Source organism: Chenopodium album, chromosome 16, assembly GCF_948465745.1.
Source record: "Chenopodium album chromosome 16, dcCheAlbu1.1, whole genome shotgun sequence".
Taxonomy (NCBI): domain Eukaryota; kingdom Viridiplantae; phylum Streptophyta; class Magnoliopsida; order Caryophyllales; family Amaranthaceae; genus Chenopodium; species Chenopodium album.
Window position 1 is genome coordinate 51133247 of NC_137849.1, and position 23937 is coordinate 51157183.

Here is a 23937-nt window from a genome sequence, read left to right on the forward strand (position 1 = left end):
GCGTATGAGTCGTCGAGAATTGGTAGAGTGATTAGCGAACCTTTGCATTTCCTTTTTATAGACACAATTTACATTTGCATGGTTGGATTTTTGTGAGCATTTAGTACATTTATTCTAAAATTGGTCTCTTTATTTAATGTTTGTCTGGATTTAACTTTAACTTTGACAATACTTTTCTCTCAAACATATTTTAATATAATAAGGAAAAAAAATATTGTAACATAATAATAAAAATTAATACTACTATATGTTTTTTACTTTCTTTCTGGGATCAAGTTTAGTAAATTATTTGCAATATAAAGTTATATAGATTTTCTCTCAAACATATTTTAATATAATAAGGAAAAAAAATATTGTAACATAATAATAAAAATTAATACTACTATATGTTTTTTACTTTCTTTATGGGATCAAATTTAGTAAATTATTTACAATATAAAGTGATTGAATAGAAAACATCGATAAAGATGGAACCTTAAAAATAGTAGCTTACAACTATTTAGAGACAGAAAATGTTGAAAAATGACCGTATCAATATATCATGCTTGTTTGGAAGATTTATATTTTGAGTTTTGCTATATTTAATTTTATACAACGATGGGGCATTTCAATGAGATTCACATTTTTTTTTATTGCATGCAACTTAGCTAGTATATAGCTCTCTCTAATTTCAATAAGAATTTCACATTTCTCGCAAAAACTTGTATAAGGTCTAGAATTGTATAGAGACAAGTGAAAGACTTCTTTTAATAACTAAATCGTGTATATATATAGTAAAATCACGCGTCATTTTGAAGAACAATTAGTTAACTAGCTCTTTTTTCAACAACTTTATAATCACAATTCTTACTCCTATTAAAAAAAATCACAATTCTTAGAGTTTCGTTTTGTATTTTCTTCTAATTATATTGTACTTCGTAATGAGTATTTACTACTCGTAGCAATTTTACTATGTGATTTGCAACTTCTGTTAGGATTTAAGAGCGCAAGCGGAAGCACAAAATGATATAGAGAAATAAATAGATAAAAGATGGACAAGAAGAGTAATAAGAGACACACAAGTTTAACGTGGGAAAAACCCTCAAATGAGGTAAACAACCCACCAACAACGAGTACTAATTATCCAATATATGAAAAAGGGTATGAGAGTACAACCCCGAAGGGTACAAGAGTATGGTATGACTCTCTAGATTATATTGGATCTAATTCTCAAAGAGAGCTAAGAAACTCACTAATGAGCTAGTAGTTGTGTCTTGTGTCATGTCCTCAAAACAAGAGGAATATGATGGATATATATACTACAAATGTAAGCCTTGACCTTAGAGAGCAAGTATAATAACCTTGGAGGCCAAGGGTCATCATGCCTTGGAGACCAAGGATATAGTAAGTAGTAATAATAACTTGCTTGTGACTTAATTTGTGACATGTACCCAACAACTTCAATGGTATTTATTTCTACAAGTTTCTTTACCAATACTATTACTATCATTTATACTTTATGAGACAATCACATTTATGTGAAAATAAATGTATATAATACAAAAAAGGAAAGGAGATTATATTATGTGACATGTTGAGCTAGCTCGAGATTGGCGGTTGGATTCTACTCCATGTAATTAGCGATCGATATAATTGCGCCATCTATTGTGTGTCTTTACTCTCTAGTGATGTTCAGCACTTCAAATTTGATGCCTCAAAATTGGCTTATTGACCAAAAAAACATTTTTTAAAAAAAAAAGTTACTTATGGTTTTGAAATTCATTGAAATTTGAAATTTTTTAACATGGGCTTATGTTACTGGTATAAAAAAAAAATGAGTATTATACATATAAAACAAGGAAGTCAATTCATAAATTCTCCTCCAAATACCTCCTTTAATTATGAAAAAAAAAAATAGCAAATAAAATTAATTACTTTATAATGTGAAAGGACTATTTCATGATTATAATTGAAAAGATACAAAAGCCCTAAATTGTCGAGTTTTTGTACATAGATTAGGGGTGGGTTTGAGCAAGTTGATGAAGATTGATAGGATAGGCTTCGGACTGGTCGCGAGAAGTATAAGCCTTAGTTGCTATGGCAGCGCTTAGAGATTCTGTGTTGTGTTGGCCATCAAAGTAAACATAGCTTCTCCTGTCTTCACATACATTGCCATTTTCTTTGCAAGACAACCCATTTAATGAAACTTCACAACAAGGGCCACTCACATTACTGAAACCTACACAAATAGAATATATATACCAATCATCTATCAATATTCGAGCTTATTATTATAAGCCATGTTCGGCAAAATTAATTGTTATCACTTATATATTTATTTGAGATAGAAATTGTACCTATTGAATTCGCGTTGTTTATGATGTCCGTAATGATTTTCACTGAATTGATGACAATAAAATTAGAACCAGACAATTGGGGTTTGACCTGATTGACCATAGATATCAACTGATCATAAAATATAGTAATGACAGCATTTGGTCCTGGTAAGCATCCTTGGCCTTTGCTCACAACAGGGCTGCATCCTAAGGGATACACTGATAGCACTAAAAAATTCCTTGCTCCCAAGTTGTATAATCTCTATTAAACATCAAACGCGTTAGTAGTACAACAAAATCAACATAATTAGCCAACTATCGACATATCCTCCTTTCATCTAGAATTGGTTGTCACGTTAAAAGTATAATATGAAATAGTGATAAGTCTACCTTGAGTTGAGCAGAATAAGCAGAGATAAGTTTTGCAGCAAAGGCTTGGGGAGATTGAGTAAGCTGTCCTAGTAAAAAGTAATTTAGAAGGTAGTCATTGTTTCCAGCAGCAAGAAGAAACAAATAATCAGGGAGTATCTCCTTTCTTTGACATCCAAGCTGGCTTTCTAATTTTGGCAAGGTCACTGCCTCAAAGTTTGTAAGTTGCTCATTCAAGCTGATCACCCTCCCCTGTATTATTTCAGAGTTTGTGAGTTCATTTGTTCGTGTAATAAACTAACTATTATTGACTGTTAGTTGCATGTATTGATGATAGTAAATTTTCTCGGATTATTTATTTTTGATAAGTTAGGATATAATATTGTTGTTTTCAAACAATTATTTATGTTTCTTTGTACAAATTTGATGGAAGAGCATAGGCAAATTGAAAGTTTTCATAAGCATATCAAATTTTGGTAAAAAAGGTTACATGGAGATCAGGTTGCTGTTTGTCATCTGTTACTGTAACACCCTGACCTCAAACAAATTAGAAGACTACTCCCAACCAAGCACGCTTAACTGTAGAGTATCTTAGTATATAAGCTTCCTAAAAGAAAGATGCATCTTATTGATATAAGTAGTATATCAAATCCTTTTAAAGCAATAATGAGGGGTATTACAGTTACAACCTTTAAACTTAATTGATTTAACATGTGAAATCGACATGTTGCTAGTTCTTATCATGTGTATATTATTGAAACATGGAAAATGAGGTAATTAAAACAGAATAGTTGGATAAACGGACAATTTCCTACTTTTCCTCCTAAAAAATAAAGTGACGGGAAACAATTCAAAAGTAGTTAACTTTTTTATGGGGTGTTGTTACTTAATACTAGTAGATGGCTAGCACATTATCAAACACACTAGCACACGCATGATGTCATTACATGACTATAACTTAGATAAATACTCTGTAATTGAATAATTCTACCATATATAGAAATAGTACAGAACTTTATTTGATTTAGTAAAATGAGAGAGTTAATTATATTTACCGCAACTAGGCCAGATTCATCTAGGATGCCGGAGCCGCCGGAGCCGAAGTTGACACCGTAAAGGATTGAATCCCCTTGAGTTTGAGTATCAGCAAAGCTTGGAATCAAAGGAAGCTTAAGATAATCACCTATAAAATCAGCAAAATTCTTCCCATTTGAGAATCGGCCCGTCGTTTTTGTTGCACCGTCTATACGAAAATCGATACCATATGGTAGATAATTGGCCTTGGCTAAGGTACCAAAAACATTGTTATTGTTTCCATTGTCAACTACTGAACTACCAAAAATGAACATTCCCTTATAACCGCCTCCTTTTTTAGGCATGTTTTTTGCATTGCAAAAACAAGCCAATGCAAAGAAACAAAGGGAGATAATTCTTATGTAATTGCTATAAATGGCCATGAAATTTACTTAAAGTAGCTATAATTTGATGTACTACTCCGTATATTTTGATGAAATGATAGGGGTATATGTAGGAAAATTGATCTTTAAATCTTGGAAAGTGGACAAATCAATGGTCTAATTTTAATAAAGATTTAATGCTTAGATATTAATGGGGCCTAGCCCTGCCCTCTCCTTCACCCCAAAAAAAAATGCGTAGATATTAATAAAATTAAAAATAAATAAATAATTATAACGATGTGTTGAAATTAATTAATGATCAAAACATTCATTGGAAAAGACAATATTTTAAAATATGGATTATATTTGGGTATTACTTCGTCATATTAATTGGAGTAATTAATATACTGTTATATTCTGTATTATGCTTCTCTAAGCTACGTAGTATGTAAGACAGGAAAGAGGTCCTAAATATAACCTTAAAAAAATTGGCAAGTCGTCAGAATTCGGTGGATTATCCTTTTCTTAAATTTTGGAGATTTAGTAGTTGGGATTTCTTACGAAATTATGAAGAAAAAAATATTGATCCCATCTGTTATTCATGATGGATAATTTGAATAATTGTACTCATATTAGCTAATTATCTAACACAAGTTGGGCACAATTGGCTATATCTAAATATTTTATGTATTTATGGTATAACTGATTGCATGTGATGATGTTTCTTTGTAAACTACAAGCAAATTAATCATAAATTTTACTTACTCTGCGATATAGAATATATCCTAAACTAATGACATATATTATGGTATAACATTCTAATTTAAGATCTCTTATACAGTGAAACAAATTGCTAGCATTGCACGATATGTTAATGTTGCTTTGTTGTCCCTAATGATACAAAACTTGATACAGAGTACGTGCATCCAAGCAGTCATTTATTTGTTAGTGTGATAATCTTGTGTTAGCCGGCCATATTTTTAAAGAAAAGATACACGCTTACAAATTACAATTAAGTCGGTCTTTAGACATCGTAGCTAGTATAAATGTATAATGCCCCAGTGCGTTTTTGGTGCGGCCAGCCGCACGGTGTGGCAAGGTGCCACGTCAATAACCCCTCTAATAACCCCTAAAGTAATCCCTTTAGTAACCCCACTTAAATAACCTTTTAAGTAACCCCACTTAAGTAACCTTTTAAGTAACTCTCTAAGTAATCCCTCGGTAACCCCATTTAAGTAACCCTTCAAGTAACCCCTCAATAACCCCTTCTAGTAACCCCCGACCTATTAACCCTTGACCCACCACCACCCCCAATACGCCACTAGCCCCACCCCCAATACACCATGCCACCACCACCATACACTGAACCCACAAACAAACATAGATCCAACCGAACCCATAACCAAATCGTAAAAAGAAAAAAAAAATAAAAAAAAAATAAATAAATAAATCGAACAAATACCTTTAAAATTAACAATGGCTTCGAATTTCACTTTAAATATGGCTAAAAAGGTCAAATTCGACCATGAAAACTCTAGATCTAAAGTTTTTATGGCCTAATTTGGCCTTAAAAACCTTTAAATTGTTTTTCAGCGACAATAACGAGGAGCTCCAATCTTGAAAACTCGAACTCAACTTCTCATCAATGATTCAACGATTATCTGTTCATCAAAAAATTCAAATTCTGGAGAAAAAGAAAAGAGGAGAGAGATAGAGGAGACAGAGAGAAGAGAGAGAAAGAAGTATCCCCAACTTAGAAGAAGAAAAGAGGAGAGAGAGAGAGAGAAAGAGGAGGGAGAAAAGAGAAGAAAATGGTTTTTTTTGTTTAATATTGTGGTTGGCCGCAAGGTGTGGCCAACCACATATGAAACTTTGTGTTATATGCCCTGCGTCTATTTTCACTGGATAAGCACAAATTGTAGCTAATTGGTAAATCCATTAACTCGCTCGAAACATAAATTTTTTATTTATTTCATGAAAAAAAAACATGGGAATTTTAAGTGTTTAACCCACACCAAGGATATCGATCAATATAGATCATTGAGCCAATAATGTCAAATAAAAAAGAGGAACATTAATGAATCTCAAATCAAACAAATGGCATAATTCGTAGAGTTTAGAACTAAGTGCAAATTCGAGTGTTGGCGATGAGAAAATCGGTGAAGATTAACCGGAAAAACTTCGGACTTGTCACGAGAACCATAAACCTTAGCTGCTATGGCAACGCATGCGGATTCTGAATAATGATTGAGATCAAAAAAGGCATAGCGTTTCCGATCATCGCAGGTGGTGCCATTAACCTTGCATGACGATCCAGTTGATGTAAGTTCACAACAAGGATCATTCACATTGCTCAAACCTACGTACAATTATTTCGAATTACCAAAACATCTCATCAAGTGTGTATAACCTTGTTACATAGTGCCATACAAGATAAGAAAAAATTGTACTAGGCCAAATCTTCAAAAGCAACATTTTTCAGGTTTTCGTAAAGGCTATTTCCAATGCTATACGTCACAAATTAATTGTTAACATTTGACTTTTTAAAGTCAATATTATAAAATTTGAGCTACATTTGTATCTAGTTTCCATTCTCCACGTTATCTAGAGTATACGTGGCATAATAAACTAATAACATAAGGCAATACTACGTAACATCATTTTTTATAAGAAATGAGATTTATTTGAGACAGAGATTGTACTACCTGTTGAATTCCCGTTGTTTAGAATATCTGTGATGACTTTAACAGAATTGAGAATCATAAATTCTGAACCAGGCAATTCGTGTTTCATCTGTTTAACCTTGAAAATCAACTTATCATAAAATGCAGATATGTAGGCATTTAGTTCTGGTAAGCATCCTCTGCCTTTGCTAACTGGAGGGATGCATCCTAGGGGATATGCTGATAGCAATAGAAAATTCCTAGCTCCAGCCTTGTATAATCTCTATCGAATATCAAATCACCAAATAACATATGAAAAAACGACAATTAGATAGTAATCGGCAAATACTCCTCCCTTCCAAAATTAATTGTCATAGGGAAAGTGTAACACAATATATGAAGTATATATATAGCTCACGGGTATGAACTACTATGTAATGTAACAGTTAAATTCTGCGCATACAAGCAGATTGAATAGTATATATACAATTTTATGGTTTATAAACATTTTACGTACCTTGAGTTGAACAGAATAAACATCGATAAGCTTTGCAGCAAAGGCTTGGGCAGATTGAGGAGATTGAGAAGCGTTTTTGGGGGAAAGTAATAATTGAAAAGTGCAGTCATTGTTTCCAGCAGCTACCAAAAATAGATAATCTGGGAGTATCTTATCTCTTTGACGTTTCAACCAGCTTTCTAATTTTGGCAAGGTCACCCCTTCAAAGTTTGTAATTTGCTCATGTAAAGAGATCACCTTTCCCTATTTTATTAATAAGACGAAAGGAGAATTGAAAAGAGTTTGTGAGTTCTTCTGTTTTTGTAATTACTATTCCTAAGTTGACCTGACATTTACTTACACAGATAAACCCAATCCTAAAAAAAAAAGACTACAAAATAATTCGTCTCAAATTAATTAACCTGACCTAAACAAACTCGTTTGCCTAGTCTAGGCACACCATATATTTGACAAAAAGATATACGAATTGAAGTATATTATATACATATACATATACATATACATATACATATACATATACATATACATATACATATACATATACATATACATATATATATATATATATATATATATATATATATATATATATATATATATATATATATATATATATATTGGCAATAGTACAACATATAATAAAATTGAGTAAGGCCTCGTTTTCTTCACCTTATTTTTGCTGAACTGAAATTATTTTTACTGAAACAAAATTATATTTGCTGAACTTAAATTATTTTTACTGAACTTAAATTAATTTTACTGAACTTAAATTATTTTTGTTGAACTGAAATTATTTTTACTGATTTTCTATTATAATTCTTCTTTAAGAAAACTGAATTTTACTGAACTGAAATTATTTTTACTGAACTGAACTTATTTTTTCTAGAATTAAAATTATTTTTACTTAATATTATTTTTTTAAGGTGAAGAGAACAGGGCCTAAGTTTAATTATATTTACCCAAATTGCGCCGGTTTCATTAAAAATGCCAGAGCCACCAGAAGCGAAGTTGACACCAGGCCCGTAGATGAGGGTGTGCAAAGTGTGCTACTGCTCAGGGCCCCAAAAAATTAGAGGGCCCAATAACGTTGTAAGCTGGTTTTGATGGCCTAGAAATCAGTTTTTCAACTCTCTCACTTCCTAAAGTCACGCTCATTAAAACTCTACAAATTCTCAAATCTCAATTGCACAGTCATTATTTAATTTCTATATTTCATCTTCTTCCTTTAGTTTCTCATTAAATTTTATTTCTTTTCCAAAATATCAATTAAATTCTATACTTCCCCACTTTTCCATACAAGACTGTCATCAATTATATTTAGAAATTCCTAAAAAAAATCAAACTACTCTTATAATTGGTTTCATCTATACTACTCTGCAAATTGCAATTTGAAGTGAATTACGAGTAGTGGAGTGCCTTAAGTATGTTTTTTTTTTTTTTTCCTTTTCTTTTTTGGCAAAGTTGATTAATTTATTTTCTTCAGTATTTTCTAATCAAGCAACCACGATTCACGCATTCAACATTTCAACTTTCCCAATTCCCATTCAATCAATTCAACCTTCCATATTAATTTCTCCATGTTTCCAATTTCCTCCATAATTACATCAATCAACTTCTATGGAAAATTGTATTGCATATTTTCCCATTCAAGGAATTTCAACGGAAAAAAAAATAAACTCATTCAAGAAAACAATTTCAATATTCCGAATTTCTTGTATTCAAACGGTAATTATTTTCCCCTATATATGGGTTATCTTCCATTCAATCATCTTCATCCATCTAATCCCAATTGATACAATTATACTTTATACAAAATCAAAAACGAATTGAAGGGTTGAAGCAATTTTTTTTTTGCTTTTGAGGGGAATGAATTGAAGCAATTGAAGTCATCGATTTTTTGGCAAAGTTGATATTTCGGCCCTGCTAACTGCTGTGAATGAATCGTGTGTTGTGGTAAATTTCTGATTTTTGTTTTTAATTAATTCTGGGTTTGATAATTTCAATTGAAGCAATTTTTAGTTCAATTTTTTTTTTTTATATTTCGGCCCTGCTGACTGCTGTGAATGAATTGTGTTGTGGTAAATTTCTGATTTTTGTTTTTAATTAATTCTGGGTTTGATAATTTCAATTGAAGCAATTTTTAGTTCAATTTTTTTTTTTTATATTTCGGCCCTGCTGACTGCTGTGAATGAATTGTGTTGTGGTAAATTTCTGATTTTTGTTTTTAATTAATTCTGGGTTTGATAATTTCAATTCTCAATTGAAGCAATTTTTAGTTCATTTTTTTTTTTTTGATATTTCGGCACCTTCAGTTTCAATCATGGACTGCAGTCTGCAGAAGCCCACAAATCAGATCAACAGACCACAATTTGGAATTTGCTCATTACTTTGATTCAAGGCTCAAACATATTAACTGAGCGGCTGAAAATTTAAGCACACAAGGTTAACTTTAGGCTTTAGCAATCGATAGTATGGTTTATTTTACAGATTTTGCCTCTCCAACTGACTGCTGTGAATCAGTTAATGAATTGTGTGCTGTGAATGAATTGTGTGCCGTGAATCGGTGAATGAATGAATCTTCATTGTTATTTTTGATTTATTTGTTTTTAATGTCAATTGAAGCAATTTTTAATTTTTGATTTTGTTTATACTCTTCTGTATCTAACGCAATTTTATTTTTTGATTTTTGAAGGTCCAAATTGGTCGTATTCTTTTGAACAAAGATTGAGAATCAAAGTTATCGAGTAATTCGCCAATTTGTCCAATTGAATGAAATAAAGCTTCTGCTTTCCAGGTTTTTTCAATCCATATATATGATACTGTAATTTTTGTTTTTTTTTTTTTGCGATTTTGAGATTATGCCTCCTAGAAAGTATGAATCTGGGTCTCAAAAGCGTAACAAAAAGAGAAAATTGGAAGTGTTAATTAATTCTCAAAAAGGTTCTCTTGATAAATTCGTTATAATAGAACCTCAAGTTCCTCTTGTTGAGCCCGTTGATGATGTCCCTATTGAGAATAATAATGTTGATGTTGATGATATTAATAATGTTAATGTTGATGATATTAGTAATGTTAATGTTGATCTTGTTATTGATATGCCTATTGCGGAGAATGTTGATGATGTGGATTATATTTTGGATGATGTGCCTAGTGTTAATTGCAATGTTGACGATGTGCCTATTGAGAATGATAATAATGCTGAAAATATTGATGATATGCCTTCTGATAATGATAATGTTGATCACCGTGAAACTAGTTATGTGCCTAATATATATGATCCTAGAGTTTGGGATGGTCTTGATTCTAAAATGATTGATTTATTAGTGAAAAATGGTCCTAAAAGAGATAATTCTATTGTGAAAGGTCCTAAAGATAAATCTTCAAGACGATTTACGGCTAACTTGTATACTAGAGTTTTATCAAACGGTGAGAAATGTGATAGGGATTGGCTTGTTTATTCCAAAGAGCTTGATAGAGTTTATTGTTTTTGCTGTAAAATATTTAAAAAAGGGATGGGAAGAGGACAATTGACAAATGAAGGATTTTCAGATTGGGGGCATGTAGGCTTTAGACTTAAAGAGCATGAGACAAGCATAGATCATGTTAAGAATATGACTACTTGGTATGAGTTGCGTCTTAGGTTTCAAAAGAATCAAACTATTGATAAGACGGCTCAAATGCTAATTGAAAAAGAAAAAGACCATTGGAAGAAAGTAATGCAAAGAATTATTTCAATTGTCAAATTTCTTGCCAAACATAATCTAGCCTTTCGTGGTTCAAATGGGAAACTATACCAAAAAAGTAATGGTAATTTTTTGGGCTTGATTGAAATGTTGGCGGAGTTTGACCCAATCATTCAAGAACATGTCAACCGTATTACTAATAATGATAGTCACTTTCATTATTTAGGTCATACAATTCAAAACGAGTTAATACTTTTGCTTGGTTCTGCAATAAAAAATGAAATCATTAGAAAGATAAAGCAAGCAAAATATTTCTCGGTAATTCTTGATTGTACTCCCGATGTTAGCCATCAAGAGCAAATGTCATTGATATTAAGATATGTGAATGTCTCTACTTGTAATGTTTGCATTGAGGAATCTTTCTTAGGATTTTTGAATGTAAATGATACAACTGGCCAAGGGCTTTTTGATGTTTTACAAAATGAATTGAAAAATCTTGATCTTGATATAATGGATGTGCGAGGACAAGGCTATGATAATGGATCTAATATGAAAGGAAAACATCAAGGAGTTCAAAAGAAATTTTTGGATTTAAATTCTAATGCTTTTTATACTCCTTGTGGTTGTCATAGTTTAAACTTGACATTATGTGATATGGCTAACACATGTAGTAAAGCTAGAGACTTTTTTGGAGTCATCCAACGTATATATACAATTTTTACAGCTTCTACTAAGAGATGGCAAATCTTGAAAGACAATGTAAAAGGACTAACTGTTAAGTCTTTGTCATCTACTCGTTGGGAAAGTCGTGTTGAAAGTGTTAAGGCTATTAGATTTCAAATGTCAGATATACGAGAAGCTTTACTTCAAGTAGCCGATAGCAATGATAAGGATTACAATATAAAGAGTGAAGCTAAATCCTTAGCAAATAATGAGCTTGGTGATTTTGAGTTTTTAATTGCAATAGTAATTTGGTATGAAATACTATTTGCAATTAATTTAGTAAGCAAGCTATTACAATCAAAGGATATGCTTATTGATGTGGCTATAAAAAAAATAAGAGGGTTGATTTCTTTTTTTAAGGGGTATAGAGAAACTGGTTTTTATGATGCTTTGAGTAAGGCTAAGGAAATTGCTATTGAAATGGATATTGATCCTATATTTCCCCAAAAGCGTGAAATTAAAAGAAAAAAACATTTTGATGAGAATCCAAGCACTTCATCAAATGCTCCTCTATCTCCAGAAGAATCATTTAGAGTTGATTACTTTCTTTATATTGTTGACCAAGCTATTAGTTCTCTTTATAAAAGATTTGAGCAATTTGAGGAATATGAAAATATTTTTGGTTTCTTATTCACTCCTCAAAGGATGAAGTCATTGGATGATTTAAGTTTGAAATCCTCTTGTTTGAAATTTGAAAATGCACTTATGTCTAATGAAAAATCAGATATCGATGGGAATGAATTATTTGTGGAGTTGAAGTTGCTTAAAGAAATTTTGCACAATGACATAAAAGGACCTTTTGATATCTTGATATTTTTGAATGATGTGGGTTGTTTTCCTAATGCTACTATTGCATATAGAATTTTGTTGACTATTCCTGTGACAGTTGCAACTGCAGAAAGGAGTTTTTCAAAATTAAAGCTATTGAAGTCATATCTTCGTTCTACGATGCTACAAGAAAGACTTAATGGATTGGCGATGATAGCAATTGAGAATGATATTCTAGAGAAAGTGGAATATGAAGACTTGATTGATGATTTTGCCTCAAAGAGCGTTAGAAGAATGTCACTTTTCAAATAAATAGAAGATAATATTATTAATATAGCTTAAGTTGATATGAGCCTTGAGTTGTATTTAGTTACTATTATCAACATGAATAAAATATCCGAATTTAATTTTGCGTAATTGAATATGTCATTGTTATACGAAAGCATTTTTATTTTGCAATGTATATATAGGAAAATTGTGCATTATCAAAATTATAGATTAAAAAAATGTATAATTTTAACATTATTAAGGGCCCCTTTTTCGATTTGGAACAGGGCCCCCAAAATCAATGCTACGGCCCTGGTTGACACCGTAAAGGATTGAATCCCCTTGAGTTTGAGTATTAGCAAAAGAAGGAATCAAAGGAAGCTTAAGATGATCACCGATTAAATCAGCAACATTCTTCCCATTTGAGAATCTGCCTGTTGCTTTTATTAGACCAAGCTTAAAATCAATACCATATGGTAAAAAATTGGCTTTGGACGTGCTACCATTAAGGTTGTTATTGTTTCCATTGCCGACTGCTGAGCTACCAAAGATGAACATTCCCTTAAACCCGCCTCCTTTTCTAGGCTTGTTATTTGCACTGCAAAAACAAGCAAATGCAAAGAAACAAAGGGAGACGATGATACGTAAGTGATTACTTAAATTTATAGCCATGTTTGAAGTGTTTCTATATTTTGATGAAATGAAAGGGGTATATATATAGCCAATATAATGTAGGAGGAATAATTGATTGATAAATTTTTGAAAGTGCAAATTTTAAATGATTCAACTAGTATTTGACGCAAGCGATGTCCTGGGTCATTATATGGGATTATATATATATATATATATATATATATATATATATATATATATATATATAATAGCTTAATTCCGACGGACCCAATATTCCGTCGGAAAAAGGGAAATTTACGACGGATTTTTAATTCGTCGGAAATTTCCGACGAATTCATCGATTCCGTCAAAAATCCGTCGGAACTTTCCGACGGAATAAATATCCGTCGGAATTTTTGTATGTTCCGACGGAATTTTCCGTCGAAAATTACCTTTTCCGACGGATTTATAGTCCGTCGGAAATTTCCGACGGAATAATCCGTCGGAACATATTTTTTTTTAAAAAAAAAACCATTTCCGCTACAAAACCCTAAACAAACTTAAGGAGCCTCTTTTCTCTTCTCCTCTCTACTCTCTCTCTTCTCCGTTCCTCTGTTTCTCTCTCTTCTCGTTCTCCTCTCTGCTTCTCCCTCTTATCTTCTTCACTTTCCTCTCGTTTTCTTTTCTCGATCTCCTCTCGTTCTCCTCTCTGTCTTTCCTCTTCTCTCTGTTCTCTCTCCTCTCTTTCTCCGTACTTTCCCCTCTTTCGACCACCACACCACGGCATCAACAACAACACAACCACCGTCACCAAACACCACGGCATCAACAACAACACAACCACCGTCATCAATCACCACCGTCATCAACAACCAACACACAAACGACATCAACCAACTACTTGAAAGGTTTTTAGGCCAAATTCGGCCATGAAAAGTTTAGATCTACACTTTTCATGGCCGAATTTGGCCTTGTTAAACCGTTTCCGTGTTGATATTTGAAGCATATTTCAATTTCAGGTATGTTTTGTGGTTTAATTTTTCGTTTTTGTTTCCGATTTTTTTTTTTTTTAAATATGGATTTCGGTGGTGGTGGTGGGTGTGGCTGATATGCGTTTAGGTGGTTAGGGTTTGGGTGTTTAGGTGGGTGGATCTGGGTATGGGTGAGGGTGGGGTATGGGTGTTTTGGTTAGAGTTCGGTATGGGATCTGGGTCATTTTAAGGGTGGTTAGGTTAGGGTTGTGGTGGGTCTGGTGGGTGGTTTAGTTCGGGTTAGGTGGGTTAGGGTTGAATGGGTTAAGGTGGTGGTAGATCTAGGTTATTGGGTTAGGGTCGTGGTGGGTCTGGTGGGTGGGTTAGTTCGGGTTAGGTGGGTTCGGGTTAAATGGGTTAAGGTGGTGGTGGGGGTTGGACGTGGTGGTGCGTGGTGGTGTGGGGGTGGGAAGGGTTTTTTTTTTTGGCTTGTGGGGTGGCAGTGGGGGTTGGACGTGGTGGTGTGGGGTGGGTTTTTTTTTAATTTTTGGCTTGTGGGGTGGCAGTGGGGGTTGGACGTGGTGGTGGGTGGTGGTGTGGGGTGGGGTTTTTTTTTTATTTTTTTTGGTAGAAGTTTCCGACGGATTTGGTTTCCGTCGGAAATTTACGACGGACTTTTCCGGGACCCAATTTGTCTTCCGATGCATGATTTTCGTCGGAAATTTCGTCGGAAAAGTCCATTTTTCCTACGAAAGGTTTTCCGACGACACATTCCGACGGAATTCCGTCGGAAACCCTATTTCCGACGGAAAACATGGTGTTTCCAAGGAATTTTTTCCGTCGGAAAACGGCACTTTTCTAGTAGTGTATAAAACTTAAATGAATTAGCGTGTACTATAAAATTTGAATTAATTAGCTGGTACTCCAACACTTTAACTTGAATTGATTAGCTTAATTGTGGTAAAATTAAATTCGGGTATTTAGTCTTGGTTTAAATTAAATATTTTTTAGTCTTGGTTTAAAATAAATGATTAACAGCTCATTTCTTTTTCTATCACGTATTCATTTGTTTTACTTTTGTATCAAGTTACCATAGCATTTTAATGTTTAGGGTTTAAATCTTACCAAATGTAGATATTTGAAGGTTGACATCCGGCCCTTACTTTAGCTTAACCATACTTTTTCTAAGCATATGACCCGTAAATAATTAGATAGAACCCAAAAAAGGAAAAAAAAAAAAAAAAAAAAAAAACGAAAGAAAGAAAAATGAGAGCACTAGTCATTTTCGTACTCACCTAAAATCCATGTTTTATTATGTTTCGTAACATGCATGGCAGCAAGGTGCCCTTGGCCCGTTCTGCCAAAAATACCTCCATGATTTCCACGGGAGTTGCGAGGCTAGTAGGCTACGTCCCGCGTGGGAAAAGTAATTGATGGAACTACTTGTAGCAAGGAAGATTCTAACACTACTCTCATGTTCACTACTAAAAATTAAGGTTTTTGCGACCGCCTCTTACGGTCGCAGAAAATAGCAAAAACGGTCGCAATTTATAATTGCGACCGTCAACGGTCGTAAAGGGGTGGTCGTTATTTACTTGGTCGCAAAAATAAATTATTACGACTATTTGACGATCACAGATTTATTGCGACCGTTTTTATTAATTTCAACGACCGCAACGGAAACGGTCGTAAATATAAACAATTGCGACCGGTAAAAGAAGCGGTCGCAATTTTGGAAATTAGCGACCGCTTTTGGCCGTCGCTAAAAGAAAAAAAAACAAAAAAAAAAAGAAAATTCGCCCCATCCCTGCTCTTCACAACCACGCCCCCCACCGCTTCTCACACCCAAGCCAACTCCACCCACTGCCCCTTTCCCAGCCAACCACCTTTACCCACCACACTGCACACCTCGAAAACACCACCCAATCACCTCGAAAATCCCAACCAGCCACCACGAAAACCCCAACCAGCCACCACAAAAACCCCAGCCACCACATATATAAAGTAACGAAAAATTCAAACATAAAAATCAAACTAAATTAACCAAATTGAAATTAACGAAAATGAAACCCAAAAATAACAAAAACCAAACAAACTAGCAAAAATCAACCCAAAACACAGATAAAATCAAACCCAAAAAAAAAACCAAAAAATCCAAACAAAAATTCAAACGAAAATTAAAAAAAAAAAAGACAAAATTCGAATGAATAAAACATGGTAATTCGAATTAATAAAAGTAATAAACCACAAAATCGAAAATAAAACAATTATCAAACCAAAATCAACAAAAAAATCAAACCGAAATAAAATTAACAATAATCAACCCAAAATTCGAAATGAAAATCAAACATACTTAGTAATATTAACAAAAATCAAATAAAAAAAATCGCCCAAAATTCAACCCAATAATTATACCCAAAAAAATATAAACCCACAACAATTAAACCAACAATTTCGAACAAATAATCCAACAAAAACGAAATAAAACCATCATAAATCGAAAACAAACATAAATTAAACCCACCTTTATCAATATTTTTTCCTCTAATGGTTCATATGGTCGAATTTGACCACTAAAACTCCAAATCTGGAATTTTTATGGTCGAATTTGACCATTAACACCATAATTCGTTTGTTGCTCGTTGAATAAGGATTCTTTATTGCCTAGATGGAGGGAGGAGCAGAAGAGAATAAAGGAAAGAGATCGGGGAGAAGAGGAAAGAGAAGGGGAAATAGGTCGGGGAAAGAAGAAGAGGAAAGAGAGAGAGGGAAAGAGGAGAGAGGCGTGAGAAGAGAGAGAAATGAAAATGAGAGGAGCGGTTGTTACTTGTTAGGGTTAGGGTGTCTTCGATTTTATACTACCTTTTTTTAAAAAAAAAAAAAAATCCTTTTGCGACCGGTATTGGCGGTTGTAATTTTGCGACCCAATCTCAAACGGTCGCAATTCTAGATTTTTGCGACCGCTACTAACGGTCGCAACAACATTTATTTTATTTTGAATTATTTTTGACATGTATTTTATTTTTGATAATTATTTAAATACCTTTGCGACCGTTTTATAACCCAAAAACGGTCGCAAATCTGCGACCGCTTTAAAAACGGTCGCAAATTCCATATTTTGCGACCGTTTTCATGCCGGTCGTAGAAAAACGGTCGCAAATTGGCCGAATTTTAGTAGTGGTTGTAGACTTGTAGTACTATACTTCCTGCATCCCATATGTTTATGGAGTACTTGTATAATATACTTGCATATCATGATGATGGTATTTGAGATATACCTATTAATACTTTCTCTGTATTTTTTTAGTTGCAACATTTTTATTTTTACGGTCTCCTAAGCAATTTTTAAAGAGGAGAGAAATAGAGAAGAAAAAAAAAGAGGGACCATGTGGGTAGAAGAGAGCTAGAGAGAAAAAAAAATGTCAAAATAAAAAGTGTTGCAAGTTATTAACAATTTGCATAATAGAAAAGTGTTGCAAGTAATTAATAGTCCGTCTTTAGACATAGGGCCTGTTCACTTCAGCTTAATTTCAGTTCAGTTCAGCTCCAATCAATTCAGTTTAATTCAGTTCAGTTCAGTTCAGTTCAGCTCCTAATTTCCTTCTCTCATAAAATATTCATTTCAGCTCAGTTCAGTTCAGTTCAATTCAATTCATCTCTAATCAGTTCAGTTTAGTTCAGCTCATTTCAGCAAATATGAACAGACCCATAGTAGTAGTATATATGTAAAATGCCCTTCATATATTTTCACTGGATAAGCACAAATTGTAATCACTAAATCCATTAGCTTAAAACATAAATTTTTTATTTATTTCATGGAAAAAAAAAACATGGGAATCATAACCCACAATAAGAACATCGATCATTACGATCGATCAATATAGATCATTGAGCCAATAATGTCAAATATAAAGAGCATCATCGATGAATCTCAAATGAAATAAAAGATATAATTTGTTGAGTTTAGAACTACTGCAACTTCGAGTGTTGGCGATGGGAAAGTCGGTAAAGATTAACCGGAAAGACTTCGGACTTGTCACGAGAACCATAAACCTTAGCTGCTATCATAGCACTTGCAGATTATGTGTAGTGAATGAGATCAAAAAAGGCATAGCTTTTCCGGTCGTCGCAGGTGGTGCCATTAAGCATGCATGACGATCCAGTTGATGTAAATTCACAACAAGGATCCTTCACATTGCTCAAACCTACGCACAATTATTTCGGATTACCAAAACAACGAACTCATCAATTAAAGTGTGTATAATCTTGTAACATACGAAGTATATACTGATAAAGAAAAAATTGTACTAGGCCAAATGTTTCTTCAAAAACTACATTTTTCAGGTTTTTAAAAAGGCTATTTTATACGTCCCAAATTAATTGTTAAATTAACATTTGACATTTTAAGGTCAATATTATAAATTTGACCTGCATGTTGTATCTAGTCTCTAAGCTAGCTAGAGTATACGTTGTATAATGAATTAATAACATAAGGCAATAATACGTAACATCATTGTTTAGAAGAAATGAGACTTATTTGAGACAGAGATTGTACTAATTACCTCCTGAATTCCCGTTGTTTAGAATGTCCGTGATGACTTTAACAGAATTGAGGATTATAAATTCTGACCCAGGCAATTCGTGTTTCATCTGTTTGACGTTGGAAATCAACTGAACATAAAATACAGAAATGTAGGCATTTGCTTTCGGTAAGCACCCTCTGCCTTTGCTTACTAGAGGGGTGCATCCTAGGGGATATGCTGATAGCAATAGAAAATTCCTAGCTCCGGCCTTGTATAATCTCTATCGAATATCAAATCACCAAATTACATAGGAAAAAAAATGACAATTAGACAGTAATCAACAAATCCCTTCCATAATTAATTGTCATAGTTCAAGTGTAACACGATATATATATCTCACATGTATGTAATTCTGCGCATACAAGCAGATTGAATAGTATACAATTTTATGGTTTATGGACATTTTATGTACCTTGAGTTGAACAGAATAAACCGCGATAAGATTTGCAGCAAAGGCTTCGGCAGATTGAGAAGCGTTTACGGAGGAAAGTAATTGAGAAGAGTAGTCATTGTTTCCAGCAGCTACCAAAAATAGATAATCAGGGAGTATCTTATTTCAATCGGCTTTCTAATTTTGGCAAGATCACCCCTTCAAAGTTTGTAATTTGCTCATGTAAAGAGATAATCTTTCCCTATTTTATTCAGAAGACAAAAGGAGAATAGAAATGAGTTTGTTAGTTCTTCTTTTTGTGTAATTACTATTCTTAAATTGACTCGAAGCTTACGTAACTCCAACTCAAAAAGAAAGACAGACTACAATTAATTTGTCTCAAATTAATTAACTTCACATAAAAGAAAGACACACTACAATTAATTTGTCTCAAATTAGTTAACTTGACATAAACAACTCGTTTGGACGTTTGCCCATTCTAAGCCCACCATATACTTTATGCAAAACCCAAACCAAAAAGAAAGAAAGACTACAAATATATGATTCATCTCAAATTAATTAATCTAACTTAAACAACTTGCTTGCCTGGTATAAGACCATGTTCACTTCACCCTAAAAAAAATACTATTTAATAAAAATAATTTCAATTTAGCAAAAAATAAGTTTATTTAAGTGAAAAATAGTTTAAATTCAGTAAAAAAAATCAATAATTTTAAAGAAGAAATATAATAGAGAATTAATTCAAATATACCAAATACTGTCTTTCAAAAAAAAAAAGTAATACTCGTACCAAATATGGATTTTGATACACCTTTATGTGGAAAAAGGGGAAGAACATTGAAAACTGTGCTCTCAGAATAATGGATGTGTCAAAATTGATAATTCTGATCACATAATTCAACAAATACATGGAAATTGTAATATAGCTTACCTCCAACAATGAAATTTGTGGTTTTAAATTAGAAATTAAATGTGTATTTTAAGGAGGTGGCTTGCATAAACGAGTGATTGACATATATAGCTAACCATTAATTATAAACCAATCAACTTGATACATATAGCTAACCATTAAAAAAAAATGCTATCCTTTTCCATGTCTTGGTTCATTACTTTATTCTATATATGCAAAATGTTCTAAGAATTTTATCCTACCTAATGCATGCGAGGTTAATTGCAATGATTGTCGAACTATAAACCTAGCTACTCAACTATATTGCATGATCAAACCCAATCAACGCTATTTCGAGTACATTGTACATATACAAACTTAGTATTAGACAATAGACATAATAACGTATTAACGCTACCTTATTCAGCATTTTTAACAAAACACTTTGTAAAAGTTAAAAATGACTCGTATGTCACCTCTCATAACCAGAGCATTCGTTTAATCAACTTTATTTTTCGTTTATCTTTTCAATCTAAATCTAATTATAAACATGATTGGTATTCTTGATACGATTTCATACATATTACCCTAAAATAGCAACAATTTTACCCATACAAAGGATCCCAAAATCACACCTTGAAGATTCTTATTATTCATCCACCCAAAAATTAACTGCAGTTTCACAATTAATCATCATTATTACTTACAACTTTCCCCCACAAATTCAATACGCCCAGGAGAGAGAAAATCACTGAGATACCCAGAAAAATAAAGGTTCGTTACTTTCTATCTTCGATCTCAATTTTTATTTGTAATTTGAATCTTTCATCTTCTTCAATTTGTACTTTTATTGTAGTAGTACTGTAGTATTAATTAGTTCAATCAATGCAATGTTGCAAATTCCCTTTATTTATTTCTTTGTGATTATTACTTTTTTTCATCATGATTGAATAATTTATGCATTGATTACAATACCCCAGATCCGATGATTATCCTGCTTTTCGTTTTATTGTGATATTATTATCGCTGATTTCTCGCAATTTTTGAATCGCACTCTTATTTTTATCTTCGATTTGAATATAATTTTTGTTGATTTGTGATGAATATTTCGAATTGGAGAGTTATATGTTCATTGTTGAATTGTTTCAATTGATACTGAATTCATGTTCCCCCAAATTTTAAAAATTGATTGATTATTAGAGTTTCAGGGCATGAAATTTCCGATGGAATTGGTGGTGTGTGAATTTCTGAGAAAATTATTGTAGTTTGTTTGGGTAATTTAATTTACTGCGTCATTCTGACAAATTATTGTTTGGAATCAGCATTCCTATTAAGAGTCAGTCAATCACATGGAAAAGTCAATAAATTCCATGTAGTATTATGGATAGATTTAGAGGTTAGACAGTGCAATTGGAACTTTGGAGCTTGTTTCCAAATATGGGTCTTAAATGGTTGGGGAAGAGTAGACTATTGACTTTTTCGCCTAGTAGATATTAAGCATTGTTGTGTCGAAAAGGAGCTGTGTTCCTTGCTGCAATAATCATTTTTTTTCCATTGGTAAACTTGCAACAAAGCCATACTTATCGATCATTCATCATGATCTTGGACCGTTGCTCCTTTTTATTTCACAATAGAATGGTTTCTAAAGATTTTATAGAGTAGTGAGGAGTTGGATTAATGGCCCTGGACCATGCATAATTTTTACGATAAATGGTAGAGGTAATTGAACCCGAGCCAAATTCCTGAAAACCAAATATGTACACCGGCTTAGCAACCTTTACTTCCTTCTAAAGTTGTGTGCTTATGGCCAAATGGGTCAAAATATGTACTCTGTAGCTTTTCATGCATTGCTTTCTCTGTCAAAGATCTGTTTTTTTTTTTTTTTTTTTTTTTTTTTTTTCCTGACTAGCTGTGAAAATTGAAGTGCTATTTCTACAGTCCTAATTGAGACTCTGGATGTAAAAAATTGGTTCCAGTTATGAAATTTGTTTGTCACCGTTCATCTTAGTTTTATTTGCTGCTGATAATGACTTGATTGATCTGCCAGTGACCATCTTTTGCGGATATTTTAAGCTTTTTGCATTGCTGTATATTTGGTTTGATCATTAGCAAGACAAAATTATGTCAAAATTTCATCCTTGCATCTCTGAGAAAGTAGATTACTTGTTACCTGCTGTTCATACAGTTGTGAAATTCCAGATATAGTTTGTTTAGCTGGCCTCTTGAACTGGTACATTTGTCTAGCAGCAAGAAGTTTCTGCTGATATATATAATGTTTTTTTTCAGCAGGTTAATTACATTTTGGTTAGAGACTGAATATGAGTCTCGCCTGTCTTGTGTGCCACAGTGTAGAAAGCCCATCACATTCGTTCAGAAGTTACTCTGTGTCTAGTTCAGACAATGATGGGAGATGTTCGGCAATGGCTAACTGCTTGAGTCGGAAGCTTGCAATTCCTCCACCTAGGGGAAACCCAGTCACATCATCGTCTAAAGTGACTCCACAGCCAGATTTATCAAATCGGGGTGATATTTCAGGTCCTCCGCGTCTAGTTAGAAGTCGTGCAGTCAGAAGGGACCAAGTCAGAAACTGGAACTTCGAGGTTATTGAGCTAGAGCAGTAGTTTAGCTAATATGACCAAGAGAATAGACTGCTTCTCTGGGTATTGTTTAGATATAGTTAGATCCCTCGGTCTTTCATCCTTCTTTCTCTCCCAGTCTCCCACTGTCAACATTATTTTCCCACTAGCTTCTTTATGTAACTGAATTTCGTTAGAGTAATTTCTTTTTCATGTCAGGATGACTGAATTATGTCATTGTGTCCAATTTCATACATGAAAATCTTGTGCATATTAATAATAGTCAATGTGAAGTATTCAGCTCCATATTATGTTAAAAAACTGCAGTCGCAAAGGTTTAAGATAATTATATGCATTAATGTGTGAACAAATTTTTTTTTTTTTTTTTTTTTTTGACAGTGAGGACTAGAAAAAAACAAAAAAACTAAAAAGACCAACAAAGAAAATCCTGACACCTAGCCTTATTAGCTAACCAATGCGCTGGGGCGACCCAACTCCGAGGGACCTTCACAACTTTGCACGCTTCCAACGAATCCACTATCGAAAAAAGATCCGCGCAGATCCAAACTAAGGAAACATCTGGACGCCTTTTCCGGGCTAAAAGCAGACCCAAAGTAGCACAGTCCGTGTACAGGAGAATTCGCCGAAAGCCCCTCCCTGTCGCAGATCTAAGACCCCAGTAACAGGCAAGAAGTTCTGAATGTAAAGCTGAGGATGCGCGAGAGGCTCGAGCACCCCCGCCTATGACTAAAGGAGAATCAGTAGCACGAAGACACCAACCGAAACCAGCAGCATTGTCCCCTGCCGACCAAGAACCATCCAGAACCAAACACACCTCCAACGAAATGGAAGGATTCCCCCTAAGCCAGTAGGAGGTCAAAGTAGCAGCCGGACAAGACCGAGTAGGATTTCGAACTGAAACGCCAGCTAGGAAATCAAAAGCCAAAGAACATCGAGAGCGCCAAACCGAGGCAAGGGCAAAAATCTCCACAAAAGATACAGTCTGGTGGCGGAAACGACAAGTATTCCGGGCTAACCAAATTGCCCATAAGTGAGCAAAGAAATCCGCCAACCCACTCCAGTTCTTACTAGAGTGGTAGTCTGACACTGTATTAACCAACCAACCAATAAACGAGTGGGTCGACAAAGACACTGATTGGAGAGCCAGAGCAGGACCAAGAAGGACTTGACGAGTCCAAGGGCAGTCCCTAAA

General features: G+C 33.7%; 4 protein-coding genes and 1 pseudogene across 5 annotated transcripts; 2 read left to right on the plus strand and 3 right to left on the minus strand.

Annotated features, from left to right (window-relative positions):
- Nucleotides 1-1912: 1912 nt before the first annotated feature.
- On the minus strand, nucleotides 1913-4156 carry LOC145585893 (GDSL esterase/lipase At5g08460-like). Of its 2 annotated transcripts, none has more exons than XM_081642601.1 (4): nucleotides 3740-4156; nucleotides 2706-2936; nucleotides 2337-2577; nucleotides 1913-2218 (listed from the first exon to the last, which is right to left on the minus strand). In XM_081642601.1, exons 1-4 carry the CDS (start codon nucleotides 4139-4141, stop codon nucleotides 1995-1997), a joined length of 1098 nt encoding a protein of 365 aa, XP_081498727.1. In that variant the 5' UTR covers nucleotides 4142-4156; the 3' UTR covers nucleotides 1913-1994. The 2 variants fall into 2 exon arrangements, with proteins under 2 accessions (XP_081498727.1, XP_081498728.1); XM_081642602.1 differs by having other exon boundaries at nucleotides 2706-2768; nucleotides 3740-4147.
- Nucleotides 4157-6165: 2009 nt separating this feature from the next.
- LOC145584536 (GDSL esterase/lipase At4g16230-like) lies at nucleotides 6166-14180 on the minus strand. The gene is made up of 6 exons (XM_081641358.1): nucleotides 14089-14180; nucleotides 13029-13300; nucleotides 8221-8279; nucleotides 7262-7504; nucleotides 6787-7027; nucleotides 6166-6440 (listed from the first exon to the last, which is right to left on the minus strand). The coding sequence occupies exons 1-6, from the start codon at nucleotides 14178-14180 to the stop codon at nucleotides 6166-6168; spliced, it is 1182 nt and encodes a 393-aa protein (XP_081497484.1).
- LOC145585894 (uncharacterized) lies at nucleotides 8354-12846 on the plus strand. The gene is made up of 2 exons (XM_081642603.1): nucleotides 8354-9703; nucleotides 9954-12846. Exon 2 carries the CDS (start codon nucleotides 10120-10122, stop codon nucleotides 12745-12747), a length of 2628 nt encoding a protein of 875 aa, XP_081498729.1. The 5' UTR covers nucleotides 8354-9703; nucleotides 9954-10119; the 3' UTR covers nucleotides 12748-12846.
- A 4074-nt stretch (nucleotides 14181-18254) lies between the features above and the next one.
- On the minus strand, nucleotides 18255-22384 carry LOC145584537 (GDSL esterase/lipase At4g16230-like; annotated as a pseudogene).
- Nucleotides 22385-22466: 82 nt separating this feature from the next.
- LOC145584538 (uncharacterized) lies at nucleotides 22467-22769 on the plus strand. The gene has a single exon (XM_081641359.1). It carries the CDS (start codon nucleotides 22467-22469, stop codon nucleotides 22767-22769), a length of 303 nt encoding a protein of 100 aa, XP_081497485.1.
- The last annotated feature ends 1168 nt before the right edge of the window (nucleotides 22770-23937 follow it).

What these genes read in the sequence shown, in the direction of transcription:
- LOC145585893 (XM_081642601.1), bottom strand. Translation starts at nt 4,141, where the DNA reads ATGGCCATTTATAGCAATTACATAAGAATTATCTCCCTTTGTTTCTTT. An exon ending in ATGAATCTGGCCTAGTTGCG is followed by an intron (nt 2,937 to 3,739) that starts GTAAATATAATT and finishes GAAATAATACAG; the next exon opens with GGGAGGGTGATCAGCTTGAA. An exon ending in AAACAACGCGAATTCAATAG is followed by an intron (nt 2,219 to 2,336) that starts GTACAATTTCTA and finishes CTATTTGTGTAG; the next exon opens with GTTTCAGTAATGTGAGTGGC.
- LOC145585894 (XM_081642603.1), top strand. Translation starts at nt 10,120, where the DNA reads ATGCCTCCTAGAAAGTATGAATCTGGGTCTCAAAAGCGTAACAAAAAG.
- LOC145584538 (XM_081641359.1), top strand. Translation starts at nt 22,467, where the DNA reads ATGAGTCTCGCCTGTCTTGTGTGCCACAGTGTAGAAAGCCCATCACAT.
- LOC145584536 (XM_081641358.1), bottom strand. Translation starts at nt 14,180, where the DNA reads ATGACGGTGGTGATTGATGACGGTGGTTGTGTTGTTGTTGATGCCGTG. An exon ending in TTTATTCTGTTCAACTCAAG is followed by an intron (nt 7,028 to 7,261) that starts GTACGTAAAATG and finishes GATATTCGATAG; the next exon opens with AGATTATACAAGGCTGGAGC. An exon ending in AAACAACGGGAATTCAACAG is followed by an intron (nt 6,441 to 6,786) that starts GTAGTACAATCT and finishes AATTGTACGTAG; the next exon opens with GTTTGAGCAATGTGAATGAT.